A 15,278-nucleotide genomic window follows, 5' to 3' on the forward strand; every position below is an offset into this window, starting at 1 on the left:
CTTCAGTGCACCAGAGAATCTGGACAATAATGATGCGCCAAACCTCACCAAGCTCTCTGAGGTAGCCATCCAGGAGCTGGACTACTATAACTTTGGAAAGGATGTTGGCAGCTACAACACAGCATGAACACTACTCAGACTAGACTAATGTTGAATTATATAAATTAACTAATATCCTCTGGCACTTATTTACTGTGGGTTGGTTGAGATGGTCCCCTGGAGATCAAATGCTTTTTTTTTTTTTTTTCCTTCTTTTTTTTGTGTTGGGACTGACAAGCAAGGAGAAGATGGCCATTGTGGCCCTGTCTCCTGGGGACCCATCTTGGCTCTGTTTCGTGAGATAGACTGTTAGTTGGCTTCAACAGTCTTTTTGAAATATTCTAACAGAGGTCAAAGCTGTAATGTAGTATGCTGTGGCTAATTTTGTTACACTTCAAACTGAGACGCTAATGCTGTCGAGACGTACTCAACTGCTAATTTGTCCACAGAGCCTTGAATATGCACAAAATATGAGTGGAACATTGGTGGAATACACAAAAAGGTTTGAATATAAGCCCTTTGGGGCAGAAATGTTTAAGTATAAGGTGCATATAGCCCTGTTTTCTTCATCTCTGTAGTAACACAGAATATGTCAGAGTCATGTCCATGAACTACTAACGTGAATTTCTACAACATATTAAAACATTCATTTGCATTGCCTTTGCTGAAAAAAAAAAACCCCTCAGATAATATACAGATGAGATGCAGTTTCTAATCTGTTGATAATAAAAAAAAAATCTGCCCCATTACTCTTCCACTTGGTCAAGCTGTGTAAAGCAGCCTCTGTATGAGGATCCACATTATTTGTGTTGACTGATGTCTGTGTGTTTGTATATAGAAGCGAGTGTGTTTCTAGGCCCTGTGTACCAAAGCTACTGCTGTCTATTGAGTACAGCACTACATCCTGCCCAACCTCCACCACTGTTGCCAGGACTGAACTTCATTATCAAGAACCTTGGGTTTATCTTAACATATTGTTTCTTAGTGGAAATTACTGTTCCTTTGTACTGATTGCTATTTATTTTGCACTTTTGCTGAAATCACATGTAATTTCATGAGAGGAGTCTTGATTTATCACGTTGGAGAGCGCTGGTCCTGGACTGAACATAAAGCCTGTCTCATCTCCTCAGTATGCTGTTCCTCGAGGCAACCTTGCCAACTCTGTAGATTCTTAAATAAATTCAGTTTTTGAAATGAAGTGAGGGTTCAGCCTGGTATATGGCATGTGGGCAAAGCTTAATGGTAGTAAAGTGAGGCGTTGGTCTAGTAAACAGAAGGTTATTTTCAAACATTACTCTGTCATTAAACTGATAACACGGAATTTTTCAAAACTCTCTGGAATCGGGCATCGTTTTCAAGAACTCCCCCGTAACCTCAGGGCACAAGAGGAAACCACAGCACCATCTCCTGAACAGAATGGGTAAAGCACTATTTATATTACCCTCCATACTACCCACCAAGGTGTATTATGCTGCTACAGCACTGTCCATTCACATGCTGTTGGCAGCAGCTTGTCTGGAGAGCACAATATACTGAATGGGTTAAGTAAAGGCTCATAGCCAGTTGCTCTTTTCTGTCAGTGACTGTGACATGAAAACAGTTAAATCAGGAGTCTACAGTTCAAGCTCCATTAGAGCTTGTAAGTATGAGGTTATTGTCAGGATGTGCCAGTTATATACAGGGGGAATTAAACATCCTACCCATGATCAAAAAAGTGAATACAATGAAATATGAGACAAATTTCTAATCACCAGCCTGTGGACAGACTGAAAGATTTTCCCTAGTTACTCAGTGCAAACCACCAGAACCAACTTGTTCTCTTTCTGCAGTACATATGTATGTTCCTGTTTTATCTAAACAGAATGGACAATTTTTAAAACACCTTTTCATGACACCACATTAAACCAACAAACTTCCCCTCCTGGAGATAACTTTTCTGATGGGTTGACTATGAATTCTGTGTGAGGAATACACTGATGTTGACTGCTCCTGTAACAGTACAGCACAGCTCTACCTACTGCTTAATGAGATGCCAGTTGAAAACTGCACGTGAGGTTAGCTAGATTATGGACATACTGAGGCATTTTTTGAGAATAAGAAAAGATATTTATTAAAAAAAAGGGACTGTTTTTGGTAAAAAAAAAGATATAGAAAACAATATGAATTTGATTACACTGTCAATAAGAACGGTTATTCTGACAAACGAGTAAGAAGGGCTCACAGAACTGAACAGTTGATGAGCAAACAGACAGGTTTCAGTGTCGGTCAGCGAACACATGCAGTCGTCCGCTGGCGTTTCCCCCGAGCAGAGCGTTCCTGTTGGGATGGAACGCTGTGATGGAACACACAGTGGTCAGGTACTCCTCATTCTGGAAAGAATGCACCAGCTTGCCGCTTTCGTGGTACACTTTGATCCTGCGAGGACGATCCATACTGCCAATCACAAAGCAGTCCTCTTGTTTAGGGTCCCACACCGCACTCAGTTTGGACAGCCAACGCCCCGTCTGCATGAAATGCCTGTCACAGGAGACAAAGTCACATCAGTGTCCGGGTGACGTCCAGGTTTCTGTCTTGAAAAATCTCTGAATGAGCCTTAAGCGGTAATGAAACTGAGTCCTCATGGCTTTTCTACAATGCATCAGATACCTCGGAAAAAATGAGGGATAAGCTGGAGAGATCCTGTTAGCCTCCATACAGCTGTCAGTATTACCAAAACAGAATCCCCCTGTCATAACACACAACCCATATCCACACACACACTTACTTAGTAGAGCTCAGACGAGGAACACTGGAAACCATGGCTGATGTGTCAAAGACCCTAGAATAAGTTAAAAAAAAAAATTTAAAAATTAATTGTGTTTCAGAGGTAATAAGCCAAATGTTACCATGGTTCAAGACTGAGGTGTGATTGAATTTTTTTCAGTGTTTGTGTGGGATTACACAAAATCGGCCAGGCTGTTTATCACTCAGCACTGTGGCTGCTGTTACACACTGTCTGCGGAGGCTCAACGAGTCCACAACTTGTGCGAGTTCCATTTATACGAGCGTAGCTCTAGCCCGTTCAAGTGAGTGCCAGACTGATTTTACTAAGAGACAGCCCGGTTACAGCGTAAGCTATTCAACCAGTAAAAATGTCCAGCCAAAGCCTGACCCATGCTGACCTGATCGTGTTGTCCATGCAAGTGGTCAGCACTCTGTTTCCTGTGCTGGGGGAAAAAAAGGCAGCGGAGATACTGAGGGAGTGACCGTGGAGACCAGACACCGGCTGGCTGCTTGTCTTCTTCAGACAGCGAGCATCATAAATGTGCACTCCACTAAAAGACAGAAAACATCAAATAATAAAATAGTAACAAAACAGTTTACAAATCTAGATGTAACATCACTAAGATGTGCTTCAGCACAGGTGACTCAATAACTCTTAATTTAGGAATAATAAAGTAGGAATAACCTTTAATAATTAAGGTTAACTTTAATGATTTATAAACCAGTGAGGGCTTGCTCACAAAGCATTCCTCTGTACGTACTGGCACAAGGACAGAATTTGTTTAACTATTTATGAAGAAAATACCACATTTGATATTTTATAATAAGATTTAATAATTAATTGTTAATTGAGTTGATTAGCGCTTTATAAGTGGATCTTGAATAAAGTCGAATACCAGGGATACATGAATAAGTCAAGAGGATTTTTTAATGGGCTGCCTAAAAGTATTGTTGTGCACATATCAGTCTTTTTTCAAAGATGTGCTTATAAAGACATCTGTCATTTATGTCATTCAGTGTATGAATGCCCTCTTGACTATACAGAGCTGAAAACTCAACTGTAAATGCCAACATACTATAGTGGATTTTCTAATAAGAAACATAATGTAAATGTAAGTTGTGTGTTATTGTCAATTACCTGCTCTCTGCTACCACAAAGTACTGCTTCTGTACAGGGTGGACATGTACACAGCGCAGGGTCTTTGGATCCATGGTGTGTATGGACTCATATGATGTCCTGTAATTACACACCCACACGTTATCCATCATTGTTACAGCACAGTGAGAAATCTTGTACAACTACAGTTGACAATGTGGGTAAAACGTTGGCACTTCTTTCATATTGCTCTATAATGAGAACGTGATTTACAGTTGATAATGATTTACTCAAATCTGTAAAAACCACGTTTCAAAATAGCTAAAAATCTAAAATTATTTATCATGCCATTTGGCTCCATGTTAATGAATAAAATAAAATAAAATAAAATAAAATAAGAAAACTGCTGCTGTGTGATTACTGATGCATAAAACGTCTCCTCTGAATTACTGAGTTTGTGTGACAATATTCTTTGTCATCAAGGTGACCTTTGGCCAGTGGAGCAGTGGTTTACTGAGTGGGTCCCTACAACCTGCAGTCTATTTCTGCTGCATGACTGCCTATTTGTCTTAAGTTGGGAAAATGGACACAAAGTGATTTTAAGGAAAATATATGCAAATGTTTATCATTACTGTGGTATATTTTAACACAGAAATAATGAATAATGTTTAATCACTCAGCCTTTCGACAGAATGAAACTCTAAATCTCACCCTGGAGTCCTGCGATCAACTATGACAACATCTCCGTCCCATTCACCAATTAACAAAGTAGAGCAGTCCTGGGACAGGAAGTCAAAACTTTTCAGGCAGGCATCAGAGCGGTACACCTGAGGACAAGCGTGTTAAGAGCACAAATCAAGCGAACCTGTTGATGAAATCTGGAACACCACACCCCTTTGTTCCTCTAACCCCTCAAATCTCCCATTACCTCATCAAACATCGCCTTCTCTAGGTCTGTGCAACGAGCAGACCCATCATAGCTAGTGGAAACCAGGGATGAAGGATGAGATGGAGTGAACGCCATGCAGGTCACTGGACGAGAATGTGGCTGAAAAGCCAACACGCCATCATCACCCCACTCAGCTCCCTAATGGAGTTGGGGGGAAAAAATAAAGGAAAACCCCTTAAAACAGTATCATCCTCTGTAGATCAGTCTTCTCCATATTCATATTCATATTCATACTCCATATTCAAAGAAAGGTTAGGATTCAAAAGGGTAGTCTACTCACAAGGTTCCAAATACCGACGGAGCCCCACTTATCCCCTGCAGCCATTAGCAGGCTGGTTGAACAAGGGTGAAACGCTGCAGAGAAAATTCTCTCCTTCACTACTTTCACCACAGATGTGCTGTCCACAAACATCCCCTGGAGCACTGACTGGTACCTGATAACACATACACAGGCTATATCAGTGCTGAAGGCTATTTGAGTGATTCCCATTCTAAGCACAGAGATGTACATGCTAAACAATAACCTAGAGCAAGAGGGGAAAAATATCTTTAAGAAACCTTTTGGCACAGAATGAGCATTGAGTCTATATTCCAAAATTAAACACATTAAGTGATTTGGCACTACAAATCTAGTAACAAAAAAAAAATTTCTTACCTTTTCACCTCTGACTTGCCCTGTTCCAGTTTTATGGAATCCTAAAGTAACCAAGAGCAGACAAAGCTAGATTCAAAGCATTCTACAATTTTTATATGCAAAAGCTTTTACACAAGACAATGATGTGCAAGAACCTTCCTACCTCATTCCAGAGTTTAACAAGTTCCTCAGGCAGGGAACCAGTGTCAAGGTTCACTGGGACCATTGGGATGGGTCCCTCTGGTTTACGGGACACCTCAGCAACCTGACAGTGACACATTGTTAGCTCTACGCCACAGTCTCTGAACTTAAATCTAAACGTTCAGGTAAAGATGAGAGGGGATCTGCTGAAGATAATGAAGATAAGTATCCTCTCATCTGAAGAGTTAAAGAAGTCTTCAATCACTCACAGTATTTTCAGTGAAAGCAGCAGTCATCTCTGAAGGGTTAGGCATCTCTGCCTCTTTCTTCTGTAACCGTAGTGATTTTCGCGGAGGCAGCACCTCTCTGACAGTCTTCTCTCTAAAATATGTTATTTTTATAACAATAAACCCTTACATCTCTTTTCTGCAAGGGACCACCAATGAAACTTAAGAAAGTTTAATGATATCTACACCATATCCAAACATGGTGTATAAACGGCATATAAAACGAAGATACATGAAGAATAAAGGACTAAGCAGAGTCTATCACACATGTCTCATCTTGTAATTTCACCAGTGACATCATAAAATGCACAGGGTCACATTTCAGCATGTTGGCAGTTAAATATGGTATTTGTAGTTGGAAGCAGAGAGAGAGAGAGGGATTGCTGCTGAGACACGTTGAAAAGAAACACAAGCGTCCAAGACAGTTTATTCTATGATTTCTAACACAGACTGTGTTGTCTGTGGCACTGCTAGCACATAAACACAGTAGTAATGGACCAAGCCAACATTTACTGAATGACTGGGAATTGTTTTTATGGGGTACGGTGCAAGGTCTGAATGATTACTCACTTTTTCAGGCCTCTCTGAACAGGCTTTGGTTTTGGTTTTAATGCCGCTGTGATCTGTACCCAAAGTTAAAGTGGGAATTAGACATGGATGAGTAACACCTGCATACATTTCTGCTGATCAATGTCTATTCCAACTTGTCTTATTTTGCATTTGCTTACAAAGTAAGACTGCATTTCACTCTTGCTTACCTGAGGCAGTCGCAGAGAGGACAGAAATGCCTGATTCTGTCGAATATTCTCTAGTCGCTCCAGCTCATATTCTGATAAACCTTGGGAGAAATCCTGCATGGACAACATGACAGAGGGTACAACTGAGGATTATACACACAATCATCGCAAAATAGCATTTGTCTTTCAAAGGTGCCACATTGTGGACCTACAGGAGGACTATTCTCCTCGTCTTGAGCCGAATCTTCTTTTTCTTCAGCTTTTATCTTGCGTACACTCCCCTTGTCCTCGGGCTCTCCTCTCTGGAATAGATGATGAACTGCTAGTATTGATATTTAATTCGGCTAACAAAATTAATCTCACTCATTCAATTTTCGAATCTGCACACGAACCCGTCTTTTAGTTCCTCTCTTGGACTCCTTGTCGATACGGTCATATGTGAGACATTTAGGGAGCATCTTGCACGCTTCTTCTTGAGCCATCTTGGCTTTGATTCGCCGCGACAGCCGACGGTGCTCTGTTTCCTTTGGGTCTTGAGGTGGCGTCTTCTCCTGTGTTGATAAACATAGGCAAAACATGCTTTTTTAATTTTCATCTCTAGTTAAGACGAGTGAACGTTTAGTTCTGAAGGGTTTCATCTTTGTACATCTTGCCCCATGCCTCTCTTCTTCATAACAAATCTTCAAACTTAATAAACCAGTGTTTTGGTATCAGTCCTCCCGTGTGAAATGTCCTCCAGTTGTTAATGTTCAGTGACCTGTCTATTTATTCACGCGACCATGTGGTGCCAACTGATGGATTTCAGTACGGTACAAAATCAAGGAAATATTGATTCGGTAATGATCAAACTTTATGACAGCTTTTCAGCCAGCCCTAGCACTTATGCATTTGCATTAACTCTCTGAAGACTGCACAAGCCTTACTCGATAGCTGATTAAAATTCATGGAAAACTGGCTCTTTCTCGCTAACAAATGAAACAGTATGTAGAATTCAGTAGAACATCGTCGTCTAATTCCTTTTAACTTTACAAGTTTGACGGCACCAGCTAACGTTAGACATTCACTAACAGAGTAATTGTTTTGTCTTGTCAAGAAGACATTTAGCCCAGTTCGTACCTGTTCAAAATAAGGCTTCACAAAGGGTTGACCTTTATTTGCGTCCACGTCCACAACAGCTGTCATATTTAATCTGTGGTACCGGAGCTAAAAAGACAAAACGGAATAGAACACTCCGACGACGTCTGAACTTGTAAATGCTGTAAAACTCCCGCCTTGTGCTCCAGTTTTGTAATTGTGTCCTCCCACAAGTTGTGCAACTTTGTTCGTGACAGCTGATTGGTCCAGTGTTGACTGTCTTGACGTACCCTTTTGGACAGCGCTCCGGAGGGCGGGCTCACATGTTGAAAACTCACTCACCGCGTGTGCGCTAAAAACAACTTATATCACTCTTCCGGTGTAGTTGGACTCAGCTAACCTATGCCTGCATAGTGCTACTCTCATGCCAAAGCTTTAGAAAAAATGTTAACAGAACATAATAATAGTCAATAAGTCTTTTGTAAAGGCAGAATCTGACTTAGTTACACTGTGGGTGCTGTATTACATTTTAAACACAAGATTTTACCACTATTATAATGTTCTAAATTCCATAGGGTTGATGTAAACACAAACGGTAAGGCTGGACAGAGCAAAAGACCTTTACTATCTCCCAGGCCTTGCAATTTTACTGGGGAAACTGTGCAAGCAAAGTAAAAGAAAACATTTGATGAAAAATAATGGACAAGCTGGGAGCTGGGGGGTATTCCAAGAACGTGGTTTAGTGTCTAATCCAGATAAATGAACTCAGAGTAAGTAGGAAACCTCCCAATGATAGAGCCCTGTGGCTTTGTTTTGCCAGGAGAATGAAGCCAAATGAAGCTCTTCTGTTAGGATGTTTACTACTCACTCTGAGTTAACTTATCTAGGTTAGTCACAAAACCACATACTTGGAATACCCCCCTGATAACACTACTTGAGCTGGGTGTTTTCACCAACACAAATGCAACACCGGCATTCCTTATACCGAAAAGGAACTACTTTATATCAGCCCTACACTGGCTTCTCCGCTTCCTCTGATGACAGAGACACATACAACTGACACAAAGCATAGAAGTTCAAATGACAGCTCTACACCAGATCAAAATGTTTGGAAGACCTTAAGCAAAACTGACCTCAAAAGAAACATAGCCTTTGAGTATGTTTCTTATTTTAAAAATTAAGTTTAAATAGTTTAAATAAAGTGTAAATATTAAGACACAAGTGAGACTCCTAGCTCTGGGTTAAATATCCTGAATATCCTATGGACTACACGGATGTGCTACTCACAGGGGCATGTTTCGCATACCCATGAAAATTAAAATAAACCATAAACCATAAACGCTGTAAATTTTTCAACCCATTATGAGTCTTAATATATTGCTGAAAGGGCTCCCTTTTTGGAAATAGGGTGAACAAGTGTCCATGAAAGAATGAATACTGAATGATCCAGAACAGCTCATATGAAGCCAGTTCCACTGATAGCTTGTGATGTGAAGTGCGCTTATTGCCACACAGCAAAGCTGGTGAAAGGTTTTTTCTCCAGTCTAGTGGGTAAAAAGCCCTAATATTTAGCATACTACGCTATATGCACACAGTGTAATTATGGCTTAGTGGAAGAAGGTGCAGTTTAGACTTCCTGTTCCACCCCAACATAGTTTAGTGTCACAATAAGTCAAAGATGTAATATGATGAGACAGAACCTCCACAGGAGCAGATGTTAGGTCCAAACTGTTTTATTTTTAATGCTGAAATTCAAACTCCCAACAATAAATTTGTTATACTCATTTTCACCTCAATGCACACTCTACATATCTCATATCAAACCAGAGGGAGCGGATAGGAGGAGCAGGCTGCCAATCCACACATGTTTTTCCCTCGCTCAATAAGGAAATACCTGCAGATTACAAGACAGCATTGTTAATTATGCACTATTGTTATTCATACTATTTCCCATGATCATACCTTAACTGTCTCTTATTAGAAATGCTAGGTGCTGGTATTAACCATAGGGATCTGATACGTGATCTCAGTGAATTTCTCTGCAAATGACTGCAGGCACCCAAGCAAATAATCAGGGGATGTTCAGGTGACTGAAGCTTAACAGAATCCCTATGCACAGGAAAACAAATCCGTGCTTCTGTTTCATATGTAAAATCATGTGAATGTAGTTCCCTGATGGCTTTTCTTTCATGCTGAAGTCCTTGGTGACAACTGGAGTATAAGGACACAGATAGTGAAGACTTACCCGTCTTTTCCCCAGGAGGTACCCCAGGAGTTTTTCACGATCCAAAACAAAGTTCCATTCTCCTCTCCATAACCCGCAGCCAGCACTGCGTGGTTCACAAACTCAGTAGTGTTCTTACAGTTTGTGCTTCAAAGAGAGACAAAACTCACATGTAAAAACCAAGAGAAAATCTTACATTTAATCAGAGAATGTGAGTTTGGCTGAATCCTTACCTGCTGTATACACCATCCTTATAGTGCACAAAATCAGATGTTACCTCGTAGGCAAAACTCACAGGGTTCAGTCTGGCCACTGCATCAACCATACCCATCTCATCATACTGCAGAGAAGCAGCAGATACACATCAAACTCAGTAATTCAGCATGAGATTTGCATGCTGATGACATGGGAATAAAAGCCTTCTTTTCAAGTATGGAGGGGATGTGGGACTATATGTAACACCACAAACCTCCACAATTAGATAATATGATACAAAAAAGACATATTAATTTATAATGTGTAGTCCTGTATCATATTATCTCCCATATGAATAAATGAAACTGTGCAAAGTATTTTGTATGACAATGTGTAAGATTGTTTGTGATTCATGATAATGCTGAAGGGTAAGAGAAAATTAAATCTGATACTTTACTTGTTGGCTCTTTGGTACACTAGTCAAAGCACAACAGTCACAGAAAACCACAATGCATTATGGGTATTGTAGTTCTGAACTTCACTACACAGATTACCAGTCCACTGTCTAGTTCTCACACTGGTTATGTTGACAACTTCATCCACAAAGGCTGCTGCCATGCTAGGCTGGAACTTGCAGGTGTCATCCTGTAAAAGATAATGTGGCAATTTATGATGGACATAAAAATAATACAATGCTCAAATGAATAGTTAGAAAAATTATATTATTATATATTTATACACACATGGGCTTTGTAAGGATAGTCCTCCTCTGTCATCAGTCCCTTGGTGTATTTAATATATTCAAATGCCTGACTGGGTAGACCACTGAAAGGAGATGTTAAGAGTCCCAGTGAGGAACAGTATTGTTTCCATTGTATAGTACTGTACACAGTGTGAGAGAGAGACGTCAGACACTAACCCCATACATCCATGGTTGTTGAAATCCTGGGCACAATCAATCAGTTGCTGTTCTGACTGGGGAGGAAGAGGAAAAACAACTTGATCAAAAGACATCTATATTAATATAATGGAAATGATGACAGACTGCATGGAAATCTTCTGACCAGATTAGAGTACAAATCAATACCATCTACCTGTTTGAAACCAGGAAGAGTCACACTTAAATGCAGTCAGTATTATCAATTCTTACATAAAATATATATTTTTTAGAAAGGTTCTAAACAGCCCACAAGTAATTGATCAGGACATATAAACTGAAATAAAGAGTTTGTATTTTACCAGTTCCAGAAGTTTCCCTGTAGCAATGGCTGTGACAGACTCTAAGCAGCCAGTGGTAGAAAAAGTCCAGCAGCTACCACAGCGACCCTAGATAACAAAGACACCATAAGATTATACACATGCATACACATTAATGTGCTCATACATACCTGAAACTGACAATAGGCCTCAGTTTTCACACATGCTGAATTAAGACAATAACAGTGTAAAATACAATCCTTTGTAAAGCTGTGAGGATATGATGAAATATACTTGGTTCTTAACAGGCGTTACAAAATTCCCCCTTCTTCTCCAATCCACTGCATCTGGATAAGGCCCTGAGCTGTGGAGGTGGCTCCCCCTTGTGGCAGAGCAGTTCTGAGAAAGAGAAAATGTCCCTTTTATGAAGTGATTTTAGAACAAATGAGAAAATCTAGCATATATTTCCCTAAAGTGATATTAGATTAATTCAAATTAAATTTATGTAGATATCTTCATGATGAAAATATCTACATGAATTTAATTCTTCATAAAAATTGAACATCTATTAAATAGTCATGGATTTTATTAAAGGAGCTATTAACACACATTCAACATCACTGATCCAACCTCAGCACCAGGGTACATTGCAGTAATACATGTTACTACGTTACAAATAAAATTTCACAAATCCTGTTTTGAGATATACCCCTTGAGGGTCTACGTTTATCTACTAGTCAGAGAGAGCGCGGAGTGAGAGTGAGAGATTAGTTGTATTCTGTGTTCACTTTACATTAAATGCACTTTCTATTAAAATAAACAAACAAAAAAAATTAAATGTAACTCAGGCAAAACACACTTCCTTTAAAAACTACACTTTCTACCTGAGGCTCTGTGAGAAGAAAGTCCTTCTTGAACTCTGTGAAGGTCAGATCAGAGAAGTGGTTCAATCCCACTGGGGACAAGAAAGAAAACAATAAAATAAATAACTCATTCAGTAAACCTGTCAAGCACAGCACTGAGGCATCAGAATGATCTGTATATTCCATGTGAATGAAACTGTACTTGTGAATGAGTGGCCTCCTGCATTGTGCTCTTCTATTCTTCTCTTGTTTTCTGTGAATATCTGTAGCCGACGGTAGTACTCATCCAGTGAATAGGATTTATTGTACTGTAAGGCAAAGCAGTGACAACAACAACCCTTTCAGTTCAGTCAGCCCATTTTTAATCAGTGTACAATAAAATTTAAACTATAACAATTATTCCATCAGTCACTGGACAGCAAACAATAGGATCTGACAACAGAGACCAAAAGGGTTTTTTTTTTTTTTGCTTCATGCTACTAAAGCATCATTCAAATATGTCTGTGAATATAGTTTTTTACCTGTGACATCCATGTTTTGAAGACAAATTCATCTTAAAGGAAAACAACATGTATTAATGTCAAATTCCCTAATTTTAACATCAAAGCTTTTAACTAAAGCAACAGAAAGAATGAAAGGATTAAAAAAATGAAATAATGGAGAAAGGATGGATAAAGAGATCGATAAAACAGTAGAAAAAAATGGGTATAGCTATGTAGCTGTGAGACTACGGGAGGTATAGGCACTGCAATGGTGACAATTGTGTATGAAAGCTATAGCAACAGTGACTGTTGTAGCAATAGATTTTTTCTGTAGATAAAGGATAATCAGTGGATACGATCCACAAGTATGTTGAACAGGTAGTTTAGAACGGTTTAAATAATGTAACAGTGTGGATGGAAGGATGGAAAGAAGGTTAAGTTAGGGCAGATGGAGGAAGAGAGGAATTCATGGAACAGTAGAAAAAAGGGAAACAGAGTGTTGATGTAGTTATGAGTCATGCATTAATGGTATGGTGATGGTAACAAGTGTATTCTAACTTATTTTTGAACAACATTTGTTTAATTGATAGGTAATAGGGAAGGATGGATGAGTTTAAGTATAGAAAAGGGGATGGTTAACAGTGTTATAGCAATAAACAAAACGTATGTTGAAGAGTTTGCTGAGGAGTGAGTTTGGAGCACTTAAAAACGTAACAGTATGGATGGATAGATAGACAGAGGGATGAAAGTATGACGGAGGGAGATCAATTCAGCTAAAGAAAAGTGGGGACTTTGCAGCTTTGAGAGAGAGAGAGAAAAGAGGATATTATTTTAGAACATTAAATGTTTTGCTTGAGCCAGAGTAACTGTAGACCAGTAGTGGAGGAAACTGTAACATCATTAACTGCAAGTGTTGGAATGTTGGGGAAGTGTGAATTCCTGAACATAGTGAAATGTGTCTAGTAGGCTATAAATGAGTGAAGAGCATTGTGTGTGTGCTACAGATGACTCACAACTTATCACCAAGAAGAAATATTTGAATGGACAGAAAATTAGTCTTCTCAAGCTAACTAAAAAACAAGGAGGAGAAGAAGAAGAAGAAGAAGAAGAAGAGGAAGAAGAAGAAGAAGAAGAACAAGAAGAAGAAGAAGAACAAGAAGAAGAAGAAGAAGAAGAAGAAGAAGAAGAACAAGAACAAGAACAAGAACAGGCATGGCTACATTTAAAAATATTAATTCGCTGAGAATGAAAATCACTTAAAAAAATAATATGTGAAGGGCCACTGCTGTCAATCTTCACTAGTAGTTTTCGAGGAGGTACGATAGTTCGCGCACCTGAGGGAACGAGAACTACTAAAGGTCAAATCTCTGTTTCGAGGGATCGTTTTGAATATGAACACTTCATGCAAACTTTTACCTCGGATAAATACACATGCTCTCGTTGTAAAGCTATGCTGTCACTTGAAAGGCAAGACAGACTTTTTATCACGTAAAGCTTGAGGTGATTCTTACCATCAGATGAAGAAACGGGTGCACAGCGAACAATATGAAAACAAACCAGGGCAACCCACACAACGGTGGCAGCCATATTTCTGCTCCAATAGATTTCGTAATGCATGTCTCACGTGACTCGCTACACTCTTGAGAAGAAGTTGGAAGATTTCGCTGTTTAATACAATCGAAACAATTAAATTTGCACTAATGATGAAACTGTTCATTCAAATGTCATCGTTCTCCCAGTAGTTTAAATGGATCGCATGATTATGTACTGGAATGAGGAACTTAAAAAAGAAGTGCAGTGGTGAAACTCCAAATTCACGATTAACACACAGATTGGTAGTTGCAACAAATTGCACCAAGGGTGCTAAATACTCGCGTAAAGGTTTTTACAATATTATTATAGCAGTTAGAGAGAGGGTTTTTTTTTGGTTTTTTTTTAAATAATCGTGATTATAATTCCTAAAAAAAAAATAAGAGAGAGCGCAGAAATATTACAACATTATAAAGGAGTAATATTACTCCTTTATAATGTTGTAATTTGGGTGCTACAGGTAAGTCACAACGTTCCAGCATTAGAGAATTCAAATTTATGTAGTACTGATTTGAAGGCATTTTCACTCTTTTGATATTTTAAATTAAGTGTAAATAAATCGAACAATTCCCACCCTTAAATAACGTTAAATTGGAATGAAGAGTGGTTTGTTATACTGACGTGCTTTGACCCCTGTTTTACCATCTCCGCTTTTGTGCCCTCTAGTGCCTGAACTTTCAAGAGTTCATAGAGTTCACCCTAGAGCATAACGAATTTTCCTGATTGACAAGGAAATACCTCAACTGAGTACTGAATGTGATATATCACCCTGAAGTTATGATGTAGTCTTTATGAAGCAACAGAGTGAGTGGTCCTAAATGAACTAGTAATTACATCATAATTATTATTTGACAGTGCACAAAAGTCTTGGTGCATAGTACATGGGTTGATATCATGTTAAAAGACATCTATCAGGATGTCAAATGTAAAACAAGAAAGTCCTATGCAACAGATGTGCTCTTTTTGCAAAAATAATTGTTTGGTTGGACACAATCTTAATCAAGATA

At 39.1% G+C, this 15,278-nt stretch overlaps 3 protein-coding genes across 3 annotated transcripts in view; 1 reads left to right on the forward strand and 2 right to left on the reverse strand.

The window, feature by feature from the left end:
- znf710b (zinc finger protein 710b) overlaps positions 1-1,177 on the forward strand; it is a 7,498-nt gene extending 6,321 nt beyond the window's left edge. The window contains exon 5 of the mRNA XM_030766701.1: positions 1-1,177. This exon is cut by the window's left edge and continues 52 nt beyond it. Within this exon, the coding sequence (XP_030622561.1) occupies positions 1-127 (127 nt within the window). The 3' untranslated portion in view covers positions 128-1,177.
- A 1,117-nt stretch (positions 1,178-2,294) lies between these two features.
- wdr76 (WD repeat domain 76) lies at positions 2,295-7,828 on the reverse strand. Its single transcript, XM_030765128.1, has 15 exons — positions 7,763-7,828; positions 7,039-7,197; positions 6,859-6,948; positions 6,668-6,760; positions 6,480-6,532; positions 5,892-6,003; positions 5,645-5,746; positions 5,503-5,543; positions 5,128-5,281; positions 4,827-4,985; positions 4,610-4,725; positions 3,941-4,039; positions 3,201-3,353; positions 2,804-2,857; positions 2,295-2,556 (listed from the first exon to the last, which is right to left on the reverse strand). Exons 1-15 carry the CDS (start codon positions 7,826-7,828, stop codon positions 2,295-2,297), a joined length of 1,713 nt encoding a protein of 570 aa, XP_030620988.1.
- A 1,623-nt stretch (positions 7,829-9,451) lies between these two features.
- On the reverse strand, positions 9,452-14,271 carry LOC115805180 (pro-cathepsin H). The gene is made up of 12 exons (XM_030765684.1): positions 14,193-14,271; positions 12,721-12,752; positions 12,402-12,507; positions 12,221-12,291; positions 11,631-11,735; positions 11,379-11,465; positions 11,059-11,114; positions 10,883-10,964; positions 10,716-10,784; positions 10,178-10,284; positions 9,966-10,091; positions 9,452-9,614 (listed from the first exon to the last, which is right to left on the reverse strand). The coding sequence occupies exons 1-12, from the start codon at positions 14,266-14,268 to the stop codon at positions 9,539-9,541; spliced, it is 993 nt and encodes a 330-aa protein (XP_030621544.1). The 5' UTR covers positions 14,269-14,271; the 3' UTR covers positions 9,452-9,538.
- Positions 14,272-15,278: the final 1,007 nt, after the last annotated feature.

Source organism: Chanos chanos, chromosome 2 (genome assembly GCF_902362185.1).
Source record: "Chanos chanos chromosome 2, fChaCha1.1, whole genome shotgun sequence".
Classification (NCBI taxonomy): domain Eukaryota; kingdom Metazoa; phylum Chordata; class Actinopteri; order Gonorynchiformes; family Chanidae; genus Chanos; species Chanos chanos.

Coding starts and splice junctions, on each gene's coding strand:
- wdr76 (XM_030765128.1), bottom strand. CDS start 7,828: ATGACAGCTGTTGTGGACGTGGACGCAAATAAAGGTCAACCCTTTGTG. Junction 6,761..6,858: donor ACGAGGAGAATAGTCCTCCT/GTAGGTCCACAA, acceptor TTGTCCATGCAG/GATTTCTCCCAAGGTTTATC. Junction 2,858..3,200: donor TGCATGGACAACACGATCAG/GTCAGCATGGGT, acceptor AACTTATTCTAG/GGTCTTTGACACATCAGCCA.
- LOC115805180 (XM_030765684.1), bottom strand. CDS start 14,268: ATGGCTGCCACCGTTGTGTGGGTTGCCCTGGTTTGTTTTCATATTGTT. Junction 10,285..10,715: donor AAGTTGTCAACATAACCAGT/GTGAGAACTAGA, acceptor GCTTCTCTGCAG/TATGATGAGATGGGTATGGT. Junction 9,615..9,965: donor ACCTCCTGGGGAAAAGACGG/GTAAGTCTTCAC, acceptor TGTAATCTGCAG/GTATTTCCTTATTGAGCGAG.